The 15,261-nt window shown below is 50.1% G+C and overlaps 1 protein-coding gene and 1 non-coding gene across 6 annotated transcripts in view; both read right to left on the bottom strand.

Annotated features, from left to right (window-relative positions):
* Positions 1-15,261, bottom strand: part of LOC138966436 (sperm flagellar protein 2-like) — a 99,881-nt gene that overhangs the window by 10,804 nt on the left and 73,816 nt on the right. For all 5 annotated transcript variants that reach the window (XM_070338674.1, XM_070338677.1, XM_070338676.1 and 2 more), the window contains 8 exons: positions 14,831-15,107; positions 12,305-12,421; positions 11,485-11,810; positions 9,709-9,919; positions 8,251-8,440; positions 7,671-7,757; positions 6,334-6,472; positions 5,822-5,921 (listed from right to left, as the gene is read on the bottom strand). In XM_070338674.1, coding sequence (XP_070194775.1) covers positions 5,822-5,921; positions 6,334-6,472; positions 7,671-7,757; positions 8,251-8,440; positions 9,709-9,919; positions 11,485-11,810; positions 12,305-12,421; positions 14,831-15,107 — 1,447 coding nt within the window. The remainder of the gene's footprint in view (positions 1-5,821; positions 5,922-6,333; positions 6,473-7,670; positions 7,758-8,250; positions 8,441-9,708; positions 9,920-11,484; positions 11,811-12,304; positions 12,422-14,830; positions 15,108-15,261) is intronic.
* LOC138967899 (5S ribosomal RNA) lies at positions 4,555-4,673 on the bottom strand. Its single transcript, XR_011456075.1, has one exon. It is a non-coding gene; the product is annotated as a 5S ribosomal RNA (ribosomal RNA).

Genomic DNA, 15,261 nt, shown 5'->3' with positions numbered 1-15,261 from the left:
AACCGATCGATCAGAGGACGGTCCCACCTTGCCCACAGACGCTGTAGAACGTTGTGAGCGATGGTCCATTCTGTGGAGAGAACCTGATCGCCCCGACTGAGAATGTCGGCCAGGGCGTTCAGTTTCCCCGGAACGAACTGGACTGACATCCGGACCTGATTGGTCTGGCACCAGAGCAGAATCTCCTCCGCCAACAGGGAGAGGGACCGAGAATTGGTGCCCCCCTGGTGGCGAAGGTAAGCTAAGCATGTGGTGTTGTTGTCCCCGTTGAAAATCAGAGGGGCCAAGGACAGGCCGAATGGGAGGGCCCGAAACTCGAACACTGTGCCCTCCCAAATGAACCAGAGCAGATGTCGGTACCCCGGGGCCACCAGGGTGTGGAAGTAAGCATCCTGGAGGTCCCAAAAATGGCCCAATCGTTTGGCCGGATGGCCAACCGGACCGACGAAGGGGTTTCCATCTTGAACTTGCACCTGTGAAGGTACAAGTTCAAGGTGGAGAGGTCCAACACCGGCCTGAACCGGCCGTCCTTTTTGGGGACGGTGAACAGGCGGGAGCAGAACCCCGGAGAAGGCTGAGAAAGGGGGTAGACCGCCTTCTTCTCGACCAACGAGTTCACCTCGTCCTGAAGAGCCTGCCATCTGGCAGGGTCTCGAGGAGGGGGGAACGTCCAGGTTAGAGCGGACAATGGAGGTTGTGACGACAGCGGTAGAGAAAACCCCGACCACACCACCCTCAAGAAAAACTGGTTGGAGACCAGTCTGCCCCACATGCCGCGGGCCCGAAAAAGGGAACCGACGGACGAAAGAGGGGCAACTTGAGGGGGCGTCAACGTAGGGCCGGGACTCACTGAAAATTCTGCTGGCGGGCAGGCGCAGGCTTGCGACCACCCCCCCTGGTGGTGCTGCTTCCCCTTACCTGTCTGAGCACCCTTCGTCTTGCTTGGGAACGCAACAGGCGCCTAAGAGGAGGAAGAAGGAGGCAGTGAAACTGGCTTCTTCTTCTTCTTCTGAGGCTGGGAGCTGGAGGTAACTGTAGCACTTCTCTTACTCCCCGCCGCCGTCGCCGAAGCAGCGAGGCCAACCATCAGAGAATCAGTGTTCCTCTGGCGTGTGGACTCCACCACAGAACGAACAGTGTCCGGATGAAAGAGGGAAGAAGGCTGAGGAAACGTGTTCCTCAGACTCTTCCTCATATCCGGAGGCACTATAGAAGTAGGCAGAAAATGATCACGGAACAGGGCCAATAAAGTGGACCCGTGTTCCAATGGCCAATTCTGCCGCAGACGTCACGCACGATCGCACGGCATGCAAAGCCCGATCCACTCGAACCGTGTCAAGGACCCGAGTGGAATCGGACTCTGCCCGATCGGGAGGGTCCAACAGTGTGGACAGCGTGCTCATCCATGTCAAGGCCTGTGATTGGGCCTCGACTGTGGAAGAAACGGTGGCCTCAAGATTGTGGAACGAAGCAGAGCTCAGTTCCACCTTCTTGACCGAAGGCACCTCCCCAACGAACACATCACCGTCAGCCCCACCCTAAACACTCGAAGTCTGGAAAGGGAGAGTTCGAGAGTCAAAGGGAAAAGGGAGGGACGAAACAGATTGGACACGAGGAAACAGTGGAGGTGCGCCTCCCGAAGGAAAGCATGGCACTGAACCCGCGTCCTCCCGAGGAACATAGGTCGTGTTAGCACGTGAATCTGTACTCCTCAGGCGATGTGCTGCCGCTTCCACCGTGGCACTAAGACTAGGGTGGAACGCGAATTGCCGGCGGACGGATCGTTCATAAAACGAGCCGCCGGCAGACGCGGCGTGAGCCTCCCGCGCCCGGGCCGAAGCGGACTCAAAGGACGAGAGGGCGTCTCAGGGAAGGACGTCCTGAAACTGTTCAAACGTCCTTCTAGCTGTGCGAGGACGAGCCTCCTGCCTCTCGTCCTCAGACCCCGGGTCCAGGTCCTGTGTGTCAACACTAGACGACAGACGCTTAAGAGAGGCATCCGTGACGTCAAGACGCCGCGTGATGTCTGTCATGTACTGTTGGAAAGTACGAAGCATAGCTTCGGAAGTTCCATCAGAAACCGGCAAGGGTAGAGGATCAGTGTTAACCTCAGGGCGACCCTGATCCTCCTCCCTATCGTCCTCCGACTCACTCTCCTCTTCACTTCCCGACAACTCCTCAAAAGCAGGAGTGTAGGGAGCTTGAGGGGGAAGAGCCGAAAGCGATGAAGCAGGCTGTGAAGAAACGCCCACAGAAGCAAGAGGCCGCGAAGACCCCTGCCCCAACGACGAAACGTCTCCAGCAGCCGAAGGAGGAGAAAAACAACAACCCTGCGACTGTTGGGTCAGCCCAGCCAACGAACCCCCGCCATTTATAGACTGAACAGGAACCCATCGGGTCTGATCAGAAAAGAAATGGTCCGGTCCGGTCGGGGGTGCCGATCCGGTCCGGTAGGGTGGTCCGGTGTTCCGGTCCGGTGCCGGACCATCCGGAGGTCCCGTTCGGCACCGAACCATCGTACCCACAGAAGTGTTCGGGTGGTTAGGTCCGGACGTGGACATACCGTACCATCCGGACCCGTGGTCCGGTATGGCCCGGTTCGGTGCCAGACCATCCAGACCAACAGAGGTGGTCGGGTGGTCCGGCACCGGGCCATCCGGACCCGTAGGTCCGGACCCGTAGGTCCGGTACCATCCGGAGGTCCTGTTCGGCACCGAACCATCCGTACGCACAGAAGTGTTCGGGTGGCTCGGTCCGGGCGTGGACGTACCGTACCATCCGGACCCGTAGGTCCGGTTCGGTGCCAGACCATCCGGACCAACAGAGGTGGTCGGGTGGTCCGGACCGGTCCGGTAGGGTGGTCCGGTGTTCCGGTCCGGTGTTCCGGTCCGGTCCCGTACCATCCGGAGGTCCCGTTCGGCACCGAACCATCCGTACCCACAGAAGTGTTCGGGTGGTTCGGTCCGGACGTGGACACACCGCACCATCCGGACCCGTAAGTCCGGTGGTCCGGTGCCAGACCATCCGGACCAACAGAGGTGGTCGGGTGGTCCGGTCCGGACCGGACCACCGGTCCAGCACCGGACCATCCAGACCCGTAGGTCCGGTCCGGTCCCGTACCATCCGGAGGTCCCGTTCGGCACCGAACCACCCGTACCCACAGAAGTGTTCGGGTGGCTCGGTCCCGACGTGGACATACCGTACCATCCGGACCCGTAGGTCCGGTTCGGTGCCAGACCATCCGGACCAACAGAGGTGGTCGGGTGGTCCGGACCGATCCGATAGGGTGGTCCGATGTTCCGGTCCTGTGGTCCGGTCCCGTACCATCCGGAGGTCCCGTACGGCACCGAACCATCCGTACCCACAGAAGTGTTCGGGTGGTTCGGTCCGGACGTGGACCTACCGTACCATCCGGACCCGTAGGTCCGGTGGTCCGGTATGGTCCGGTTCGGTGACAGACCATCCGGACCAACAGAGGTGGTCGGGTGGTCCGGTTCGGACCGGACCACTGGTCCGGTACCGGACCATCCGAACCCGTAGGTTCGGTCCGGTCCCGTAGCATCCGGAGGTCCCGTTCGGTACCGAACCATCCGTACCCACAGAAGTGTTCGGGTGGCTCGGTCGGACGTGGACATACCGTACCATCCGGACCCGTAGGTCCGGCATGGTCCGGTTCGGTGCCAGACCACCCGGACCAACAGAGGTGGTCGAGTGGTCCGGCCCCGACCGGACCACTGGTCCGGTACCGTACCATCCGGACCCGTAGGTCCGGTGGTCCGGTGTGTTCCGGTTCGGTGCCAGACCACCCAGACCAACAGAGGTGGTCGGGTGGTCCGGTCCCGACCGAACCACTGGTCCCGTACCGTACCATCCGGACCCGTAGGTCCGGGGGTCCGGCAAGGGCCAGAGGTACTGTCCCGTACCGGACCCTAAGGTCCGGTACGGTCCCGTACCATGGGTCCCGTCCGGACCAAACCCGGAGGTCAAGTCCAGTCGGGACCCGTGGGTCCGGTTCGATCCCGACCCGTAAGCCTGGAACGTTCCGGACCCTTGGTCCGGACCATCCGTCACCCGAACACCAGACGCTAAGGAATGGCGTGGGGTCAAGACGGTCCGGTCGGAGGTGTCGGTCTGAGCAACAGAAACAATGTTCCCGTCGCCCTGACCATTCGACAGAAGTACCACGTTCTGTCGAACACCTCCACGTCCAGTAACTAGTCGGCCGGAGCGTCTTAACAAGAGGGACAGCCACCAGTCACACGGACGTCAGAGGGAACCGTAGTAGCAGTGGTCGTAGGCACGAAGCCTGAAACCCCTGCCCCCACAGGACCGCCCTGAACGGGGTCAATTCGCATCCCAACCCCAGCGGGGAGGGAATTCAGAGACCCCGTCATCTCCTCCGATCTCCCCCCCCCAGGAGGCCGAAACTACTGTTGAAACAGCAGCAGACGACCCAGCGAGGGAGTTCAGAGGAGGACCCGTGTCCCTCCTGGCTTCCACAGCGGTGGAAACCGAGGAGGGCACAGGAGAGGCACCGGAAAAGGAAGATTTTAATGCCAACTGCACCCGGTGTTCCCAGGCGGTCACCCATCCAAGTACTAACCGGGCCCGACGTTGCTTAACTTCGGTGGTCGGACGAGAACCGGTGTTTTCAACGTGGTATGGCCGTTGGCTGTCAAAACCTGAGTCTCTCCAGTAGCCCCTAGATCGGATTCACCAACCCCCAAAGAGGGTTGGGAATCGACCTGCCCCCGGATTCGAGCCAGGGAGGAGAAGGAAACCTTCCCCCCAGGCTTGAAACCGGGAGGAGCTGAAGCCTGAGACTGAGGGCCGGACAACGGCGTCGAAGGGGGGGAAGCCTGTTCCACTGAAGGAGAAGGAGAAAGAAGCTTTTTCTTTCCCCTCGACCTTCCCCGAACCTTCGACGGCGCAGCCCCGCCCGAAGTCCCAGGCTCAAGCCCAGCCTGTTTGAGCAAGCTCGCATTGAGCTTGCTCAAACAGGCTTTCTCCGCCCTCCCTCGCCGCAAACGCAAAGCGTTTGGGGAGGGAGAATCGGAGCGCCGAAAGATCCCCTTCTCCGTGCGTAAAACATAACGCTGGGCGCCCGGAGAAGGGTTGCCCCCGGCAGACTCTGGTTCCGTAGAACCAGAGCCCAAAACAGGACGAGACATCCTACCTCGCCCTGTACGTACCCTTAAAGACCGAGAATTAACAAAATTCAAAGAAAATTTAGGTCAATACTCAAGTGAATGCGGCGAAACGAGAAGCAGACGACCGGTCACCACGAAGTAGGACGGGAGGCACGCCGAGTCCGCCACACAAAAACGGAGGCACAAGTTGAAGGAAACACAACGTAGCCTCAAGCCAGAAGTGGAATAACACACAATAATCCAACAGGTGATAGTCCACACAGAAAAGAAGCCTCTTAGTCCAAAATAATCCGGGAGCGTAGCAGAAACACAGCCGGTCTGACACGCGCGAAAAAAGAAAGAGGACGCGCCACCTACATCCTGTAAGGGGGAAGCACTCGGACAGTGCTTGGGATCCACGGTGGCGCATGGTTATGGGAGATAATTGTACCCACTCAGCGTTTTGTCCAATTTTTTCGGCCTATAATAGATAATGTGCAAGAATAGTACTGTCGAGGTAAGTGTTATATTGACAGACACACACCTCCCCTCTCCACACACACACACAAAGTTAACATGCTCATGAGCAAAAACACACACAGACACACCACACACACACAGACACACCACACACACACATCCCCCCCCCCCCCCCACACACATCCCAGTCAAGAATAAAAGAGGCGACATACACTGTCGACAAGGAAGTCTTCTTGTTGCAGAATGACCTGTTCCTTCAGTCTCCTTGCCTCTTCAATGGCGTGACGCATCACCTCCGACATCGTGTCGATGCTGAAAACACATAAAAAGTCTTTGGCCATGAGATGATTTCCCACATTTGCATGCATGCAAGGAATGTCACAGATGAAGTGTACGCGTGCTAGTGTGAGGTGTCCCTGAAAGCCACAGATGAAGTGACTACGTGTGCTAGTGTGAGGTGTCCCTGAAAGCCACAGAGTTAGAGTAGCAGAAGGAGTCTGTGTCGACCAAAAGTTATGCATTCCATGTAGGTGTGCTTCATGTATGTGTTTTTCCTGTGTACAGGGAATGCCTACAAGAAGTGCACCTACAGGTAATGTAGACTAAGACCTCTTCTGTCTTACTGTATTAATTAAGAGGCTCTGTCACTCCATTGCATTCATTTTCCATTAAATTCTGTGTCATTGATTTGAAGCCCTCATAATTTGAAAACAACAATTCTGACCTTTCCATCTCCTTGAGGAAGCGAGCTCCCAGCCAGTCGTTCATGTCCTTGAAAGCGCTGTCGGCCTTGATCTTCAGGTCCTGCAGCACGGCCATAGCGATGGCCTTGATCAGGTCCAGGCGGATCTTCGATGCCGTCTCTGTATGAAAAATCAAGTCAGTTTTGGAGGGCATGAAGTGTGCAAGAAGTTACTTTTTATATTTAGTCAAGTTTTGACTAAATATTTTAACATCGAGGGGGAATCGAAACGAGGGTCGTGGTGTATGTGCGTGTGTGTGTGCGTGTGTGTGTCTGTGTGTGTGTGTAGAGCGATTCAGACTAAACTACTGGACCGATCTTTATGAAATTTGACATGAGAGTTCCTGGGTATGAAATCCCCATACGTTTTTTTCATTTTTTTGATAAATGTCTTTGATGACGTCATATCCGGCTTTTCGTGAAAGTTGAGGCGGCACTGTCACGCCCTCATTTTTCAACCAAATTGGTTGAAATTTTGGTCAAGTAATCTTCGACGAAGCCCGGACTTTGGTATTGCATTTCAGCTTGGTGGCTTAAAAATTAATTAATGACTTTGGTCATTAAAAATCGGAAAATTGTAAAAAAAAAATAAAAATTTATAAAACGATCCAAATTTACGTTTATCTTATTCTCCATCATTTGCTGATTCCAAAAACATATAAATATGTTATATTCGGATTAAAAACAAGCTCTGAAAATTAAATATATAAAAATTATTATCAAAATTAAATTGTCCAAATCAATTTAAAAACACTTTCATCTTATTCCTTGTCGGTTCCTGATTCCAAAAACATATAGATATGATATGTTTGGATTAAAAACACACTCAGAAAGTTAAAACAAAGAGAGGTACAGAAAAGCGTGCTATCCTTCTTAGCGCAACTACTACCCCGCTCTTCTTGTCAATTTCACTGCCTTTGCCATGAGCGGTGGACTGACGATGCTACGAGTATACGGTCTTGCTGAAAAATGGCATTGCGTTCAGTTTCATTCTGTGAGTTCGACAGCTACTTGACTAAATATTGTATTTTCGCCTTACGCGACTTGTTCTTCTTCTGTGTTCATGGTTTGAAATTTCCATGTACACTAGTGTTTTTTGCACAGGTGGGTTTTACGTGTGTGATAGTTTATATCCCGCTATTTAGGCAGACATACGCCGATTTCTGGGGTGCTCTTCCGACCTACTAAAAATGTCAAGCTACTATAAATAGCTCTCGCTTTGGCAGGGAGACAACTCTATCAATGCAGTGCAACTGCCTCTGTCAAAGGGGACTACTACATCTCTCCTCTACCAATCTAACCCAAACATGTCGACATACCTTCCTCCTTGATGGCAAAGTAGTACTCTTCGCGCATCCTCTCCCGTGTCAGTTTCTTCAGTTTCTCCTCTTCGCTCAGGTCCTCTACTGCAACAACACAATTAATGCCCACAAATGAGAAACATTTGATTAAAAAACATGGTAAAAGTTGTTAGACCCATTGTGTGTGTGTGTGTGTGTGTGTGTGTGTGTGTGTGTGTGTGTGTGTGTGTGTGTGTGTGTGTGTGTGTGTGTGTGTGTGTGTTTGTTTGTTTGTTTGTTTGTTTGTTTGTTTGTTTGCTTGCTTGCTTGCTTGCTTGCTTGCTTGTTTGTTTGTTTGTTTGTTTGTTTGTGTGCGTGCGTGTGTGCGTGCGTGCGTGCATGTATGCTCACGTGTGTGTGCACGCATGTGTGTGTGTGTGTGTGTGTGTGTGCGCATGCATGCATGCATGTGTGTGTGTGTATTACGTGGTCATTCCCTAAGTGTGAAGCAGAAACTTCGGCAATGGCTTATATTCAGCTGGGGACAAAGGGTCTAACACATTTGAGTGGTCTCCATAGACATCTTCAACTGCATGGACAAAATCTTCCAAACACTTACACGGAGGTGTAGCGGCAACAGTGCTATCAGTGTCCTTCTTGCCCTTCTTGGGCGAAGGGCTGCGGCTCTTGCCTCCCTTCTTGCCTCCCTTCTTGCCCGGCTTGCCTTTATTCTTCTCATTGTCCTTCTCCAGATCCCGCATCCTCTTCGCCTCCTCCTCCGCCTCTTTGGCCGCCATCTCCTGGCTCATCTGAACAAAAAACAGCCGCACTTGTGTAACCGAGTGCACGAAGCACAACAACCACCTTTGGAGGCAAATCCGGTCAAACAGGGTTGAGATTTTTAGAGCTAACTTAATAGCCCTATAAACTGCCATAGGTACGCATAGGTTCCTAAGAGCATAAAAAGAGACAGCAGCACCCAGGCCCCATCACGAACAGAACTTTACGGTTAACAGGTGTCTAGCCAGCAACGTAGGAAAAACGTCAAGCTACAATAAATAGCCCCCTCTCTTTGTTTGTTTGTTTGTTTGTTTGCTTGCTTAACGCCCAGCCGACCACGAAGGGCCATATCAGGGCGGTGCTGCTTTGACATATAACGTGCGCCACACACAAGACACAAGAAGTCGCAGCACAGGCTTCATGTCTCACCCAGTCACATTATTCTGACACCGGACCAACCAGTCCTAGCACTAACCCCATAATGCCAGGCGCCAGGCGGAACAGCCACTAGATTGCCAATTTTAAAGTCTTAGGTATGACACCCAGCCGGGGTTTGAACCCACGACCTCCCGGTCACGGGGCGGACGCCTTACCACTAGGCCAACCGTGCCGGTCTCTCTCTTTGTTGGCAGACAATTCTGAAGAGGATGATGTGAAGGGAGAGTACTGCGTCACCCTGTCACACGTGTGTTAAGGTACCAGCACAGTGAAACCCCCCTTTTAAGACCTCCCAATTTAAGACTTCCTCCTTTTTGAGCCCTTGCTCTCTGAAATTTCTATTTTGTTCTGACAATCATCCTTCTTCATCCATATTCATGAAGCCACTGAATCATTACACTGAGCTTTTTCATCTCATCAGAACTTACAAGACACTAATGCCTGAATACCTCAACCAAAACATTACACTTCATTAAAGCCTGTCTTTAACTGGGCAAAGTCGACTACACGAAGTATACTTTGCGAAGCTGGCCGCACAGAGCGTTTTTACCATGCTCGTTTTTGGTAAAAAGACTTTGCAAAGTCTTCGCGTAATCAACTTTAGGCTCAATTAAGGACAGGCTTAAAGCTTACATAATTTGTGTATGTGTGTGTGTGTGTGTGTGTGTGTGTGTGTGTGTGTGTGTGTGTGTGTGTGTGTGTGTGTGTGTGTGTGTGTGTGTGTATGTGTGTGTGTGTGATATTGTTTAATCAAAGTAACATCAGCACAAACAACAGAATACCACAAACAGAGGAACGGGAATGTATGGTAAAGCTTGCATAATTTAACATCTGTAGGCAAAACAAGCGCTATACTTACCATCTGTACGATGGCAGAGGTAGCAAACCAGTGGGCATCAAACAGCAGCTTCTCATCGGGATCCTGCGGAGGCATGGGGCTCTCGAAGCCAGGCACTTCGTCAGCCGCCCCCTTCTTGTCCTTCTTCTTATCCTTCTTCTCCTTGCCTGGGGTCGTGCCCGGCTTGGTGTCAGGGTCCGGTGACACGGGACGGCGAGGCACCAGTGGGATTCTGAACACAGATGAGAATAATAAAGACATTTAAGCCTCAATCTTAAATGTTGTTATGTCGGGCGAACGATGTACTCCTGTATTCTGAATTGGTTTATTCCTAATAATAATAATAATAATAATAATAATATCAATAAAAATAATAATCAATCACTTTTCTATAGCGCAAGTCCTGATTCACAGCTCTAAGCTACAATTCCAATAAACACCTCACACACACACACACACACACACACACACACACACACACACACACACACACACACACACACACACACACACACACACACACAATATAGAAATCATGACATTAGAAAATACACGCAAATTAACCCAACATAGCGATAAGAACAAGCTCACAGTCGACAACAACAACAAAGTTGAGCAATGAGCAAATGAGACTAATTCTGATTCAAAAGCATGTTGCCTCCATTACAGGCACACATTTGTGTGTCTGCAGTGGAACCCCTCCTTCATGATCCCGAATTCAAGACTTCCCCCTGTTCATAGACCATTTATCCTGGACCGCCAACTAGCTCTCTCTCCGCTCTTTCTCTCTATTACGAGGTAGCGGCCTCTCGCATTTAGGAACCTACGCTTACAAGCCTTTCAGAAATCAGGGGGACATGATATCCGGTGTCGATTGTAAACATGGACGAAGTTGCCGAGGTAAGTTCTGAAAATGCTAAAATAAACTCAGCAAAAGTGCATATGGAACATGTTTTTCGATTAGTTTTGTTAAGTTTAGTTTGGAGTTTTGGAAAATCCAGTTCATTGTCACCTCCCATTGTCACAAATAACTGGAGCGTGCTTTCTTTTCACTGTCTTCGAATCGCTGGCCTTTCAAACCGGACGCGACGCGCCCCTGAAAGTCGAGAGTCGTAACCTCGAAGGGTCACGTGACGAGTTGGCGGTCCAGGCTATTTGGTCTATGCCCTGTTTAAGACTGGTTTTTTCTCATTTTTGGTTTATAACCCCTGTAAATGTATCTCTTGTTTTATGACTCCCTTTCTTTTGAGACTTAATTTTCCCAAATACTTAGGTCTTAACCCTTCCACTGGTGCAATTCTGTAACACATGTTACATAGCCACTGGTGAATTAACAGAGAGAAAAATAAAGAAAAACGGTCCTATAGGTTTTCGCATCCATGGGAGGTAATCGGAACCGACCAAACAGACTGAGCCAGTAGCGTGACATATGTCGTGATAACCAGGTGACAGTATACGTAAAGTAGCGCGAAATATGTCGCAACAACCAGCCTAAGGGTTAAAAGGAGGGTTCCACTGTAGTTAAAAATCACTCATCTGTGAAGGTATATTAATGTGTACATACTTGTAAAAGTACAATTATATTGACTTATTGTACCTCTGAGTGCTTGACCATGCAGATATTGCTTTTGTTTTTGTTATCAATCATCGAGGTTTCTCTTTTTGCCATCAATCATCAATGTTTCTCTTTTTGCCATCAATCATCAATGTTTCTCTTTTTGCGATCAATCATCAATGTTTCTCTTTTTGCCATCAATCATCCACGTTTATCTTGTTCAGGCCTAAATGTGCACTCACTTAATCCGAAGCCCGGCTCCATCCGATGGTGGGGATTCTTCAGCAGGAGAGTCCTTGTCCTTGCTGCGATTGCGCTTCCCCTTGGCAGAGGGCGTTTGAGACTTCCTCCCACCTTTTTCCTCCTTCGGCGACTTGCCCCGGTCTTTGGGGGACTTGCCCCGGTCTTTGGGGGACTTGGAACGATCCTTATCCTTATCCTTGGGTGACTTTCCCTTGGGCGACTTGGAGCGGTCCGACTTGGCCGTACCCGGGTGATCGTCAGATATCGAAACGGCCGCCGTCTCGGATTCTGCTTTCTCTGGAGTTTCAGGCCTCTCCACTGGTAGCTGTGAAAGGATTAAGTGCACCTTCAGAAACACATATCTTGTCACTCTTTCTCAGTCCAGCTTGTGCAATTTGTTGATCTACACATCCACCGTTCAGTTTTGACTTAATGCATCGCTGAAGTGTAAGATTTTGTTGTTGTTGTCTGAGAAGTGACACCCGGCTTTGGACAGTTGAGATAGTAGGAATCTGAACTATAATAACTCCAAGTACTTTCAAAACCTTGGGTTTTGCATAAGCAGTGATCGTTCAAGTATGAGATTATTCCTGTGTCCTCGTAGTGATAACTTTGAGTTTTTCCACACACACACATACAACCCCCCCCCCCCCCCCTCCCCCCCCCCCCCCCCCCCCTGCATAAGAAGATGAGAGAATGAACCACTCAGACGAAAGAGAAATGCAACTTCTCTGCCAATGCCATGCAGTAAAAAGCTAGTGACTGACGCAAAGAGCACAGAAAACCAGTTCAACAAAACCTTGACTCATGACTCCTTACCTCAATGAGAGGAATTCTCTCGTAATTGATGTTGAGTGCATCAGGAATCTGTCCATCCATTCCCTTGTAGTAATCCTTCAGCAGACGCACTGTGTCTTGGTACCGATCCAGCTCAGACTGTTTCAAACAAGTTCAGGATAAATAAAATTAATACAAATGTGGGTTTGAAAAGATCAAATAGATCAGATGATGTGTTGTCGACGATGTGTTTATGTACTCAATTGATCGTGTTTTTTTGTACTGCTATATATGTAACTAGATGATTACCCGCTTCGCCGGGTACCGGCTTCGCCGGGAAGAAGTAGAGCCGAATACCCCGGCTTCGCCAGTGCACGAAGGAAAGGAGATAAACGCGCAAAACACTGGAGACCTTCTAAAAATAGTAACGTGCAGTGACCTTCTAAAAATAGTAACGTAGTAACGGGAATATGGATTGAAGCCACACGGAGGAAGGGAGATCATCGCGGCTGAAAACACTGGAGAAGATAAGGAAGAGTTACTGGTAGTGGATCCCGACAACAACAAAACCAAAAACAAACAAGAAGGGCAAAGCCCATACGACTCACATGCTTGACCTTGACCTTTACATGACCTTGACCTTCAGGGTCAAGGTCAAATAACTAAACCTAGCAATGACATCATACACTAAGAACTGCTTTACACATTTTTCCTACCAAAATACATGTGACCTTGACCCAAGGTCAAGGTCATCCAAGGTCATGCAACACAAAGCTGTTAATTCAAGACATAGGAAGTACAATGGTGCTTATTGGCTCTTTCTACCATGAGATATGGTCACTTTTAGTGGTTCACTACCTTATTTTGGTCACATTTCATAAGGGTCAAAGTGACCTTGACCTTGATCATATGTGACCAAATGTGTCTCATGATGAAAGCATAACATGTGCCCCACATAATTTTTAAGTTTGAAACAGTTATCTTCCATAGTTCAGGGTCAAGGTCACTTCAAAATATGTATACAATCCAACTTTGAAGAGCTCCTGTGACCTTGACCTTGAAGCAAGGTAAACCAAACTGGTATCAAAAGATGGGGCTTACTTTGCCCTATATATCATATATAGGTGAGGTATTAAATCTCAAAAACTTCAGAGAAAATGCGAAAATGTGAAAAATGGTCGTTTTTAAGACAACAATTACGGCCCCTGTGACCTTGAACTTGAAGTGAGGTCAAGTTGCCGCACATGTTTTTTGAGATCTTGTAACCATACACCATCAGGCCACATCAGGTGTTGATAGACTTAATAGTGTCCAAGAAAATCCAACGTTAAAGTTTTCCGGACGGACGGACGACTCGGGTGAGTACATAGACTCACTTTTGCTTCGCATGTGAGTCAAAAAATCGGTTCAGCGCGCACAGCGCTGCGCGCTGAGAGCCCGTGTTGAAATATCTCATCGATGAGGTTGTGTCCGGGGTGGAGCTGAATACGGTGTCCAAATTTGAAAAAGATCCACCGAGAACTTTGGCCGTGCATCGCGAACAGACAGACAAACAGACAGACAGACAGACACTAGTCGTATATATATATAGACTAGATGATTACCCGCTTCGCCGGGTACCGGCTTCGCCGGGAAGAAGTAGAGCCGAATACCAGGCTGTGCCTGGGACCCGGCTCTGCCGCGTGTACGCCGGCTTCGCCGGTGCACGAAGGAAAGGAGATAAACGCGCAAAACACTGGAGAACTTCTAAAAATAGTAACGTGCAGTGACCTTCTAAAAATAGTAACGTAGTAACGGGAATATGGATTGACGCCACACGGAGGAAGGGAGATAATCGCGGCTGAAAACACTGGAGAAGATAAGGAAGAGTTACTGGTAGTGGATCCCGACAAAAACAAAAACAAAAACAAAAATCGGTTCAGCGCGCACAGAGCTGAGAGCACGTGTTGAAATATCTCATCGATGAGGTTGTGTCCGGGGTGGAGCTGAATACGGTGTCCAAATTTGAAAAAGATCCACCGAGAACTTTGGCCGTGCATCGCGAACAGACAGACAGACAGACAGACAGACAGACACTAGTCGTATATATATATAGATAACATTTTGATTGGATGTATGAATGCTGGCTGATTTCCTAGCTAAATGTGGATTGAGTTTGTACATGCTAGTGCGTGTGTGCGTACATGACTGCCTTTGTCTGTGTGAGTGTGTGTGTGAGTGTGTGTGTGTATCTGTGTGTGTGTGTGTGTGTGTGTGAATGTGTGTGAATGTGTGTGTTTGTGTGTGTGTGTGTGTGTGTGTGTGTTTGTGTGTGTGTGAATTTGTGTGTGTGTGTGCGTGCGTGCGTGCGTGCATACGTGTGCCTCTGTCTGTCTTGTCTGTCTGTCTCTGTAAATCTTTCTGTCTCTGTCTGTCTGTCTCTCTCTGTCTGTCTGTCTGTCTGTCTGTCTCTGTCTGTCTGTCTCTGTCTGTCTGTCTCTGTCTGTCTAGGTGTCAACATTTTCATGTCAACCCCTGCCACAAAAAAAAACAAGCCACCAGAAGAACAAGCTAGTATGTTGGACTGACCTGCATGGTGGTGATATAATGGTTGCTCAAAACACCCAGCCGGTCGTCCAGCCAGCCGTCATTCATGATGGTCTCCCTTTCTCGCTCCGCCTGCTCCTTACGCTCGTCGCAAATGTTCCAGAGTCGTTCGCGAAGATCGTCAACCCTCTGGTGTAGCTCGCCCCTGGTCTCTTCATCCTCACGCATGTCGTCTGGCACCGCGTTGTAATCTTTCTGCCATTGGTCCACAAACTCCTGCTTGTGGTCCGGCCGCCTCAGGTAAGATAGGAAATCTTTCCTGAAAATGGAAAGTAGGTGCGGGTGATTTTGCTTTTCTTCTCTGAATCATTCATTCATATGGGTTTTGTGTGTGTGTGTGTGAGTATTAATGTGTGTGTGGTTTTTAGACAAAAATGTATTCATCAATTAAGAAAACTATTCTCTCAACTCTA

The sequence above is a fragment of the Littorina saxatilis genome, linkage group LG5 (assembly GCF_037325665.1).
Source record: "Littorina saxatilis isolate snail1 linkage group LG5, US_GU_Lsax_2.0, whole genome shotgun sequence".
NCBI classification, from domain to species: domain Eukaryota; kingdom Metazoa; phylum Mollusca; class Gastropoda; order Littorinimorpha; family Littorinidae; genus Littorina; species Littorina saxatilis.
Note: the sequence above shows the minus strand (reverse complement) of the source record. Positions and strands in the feature narration are given on the sequence as shown.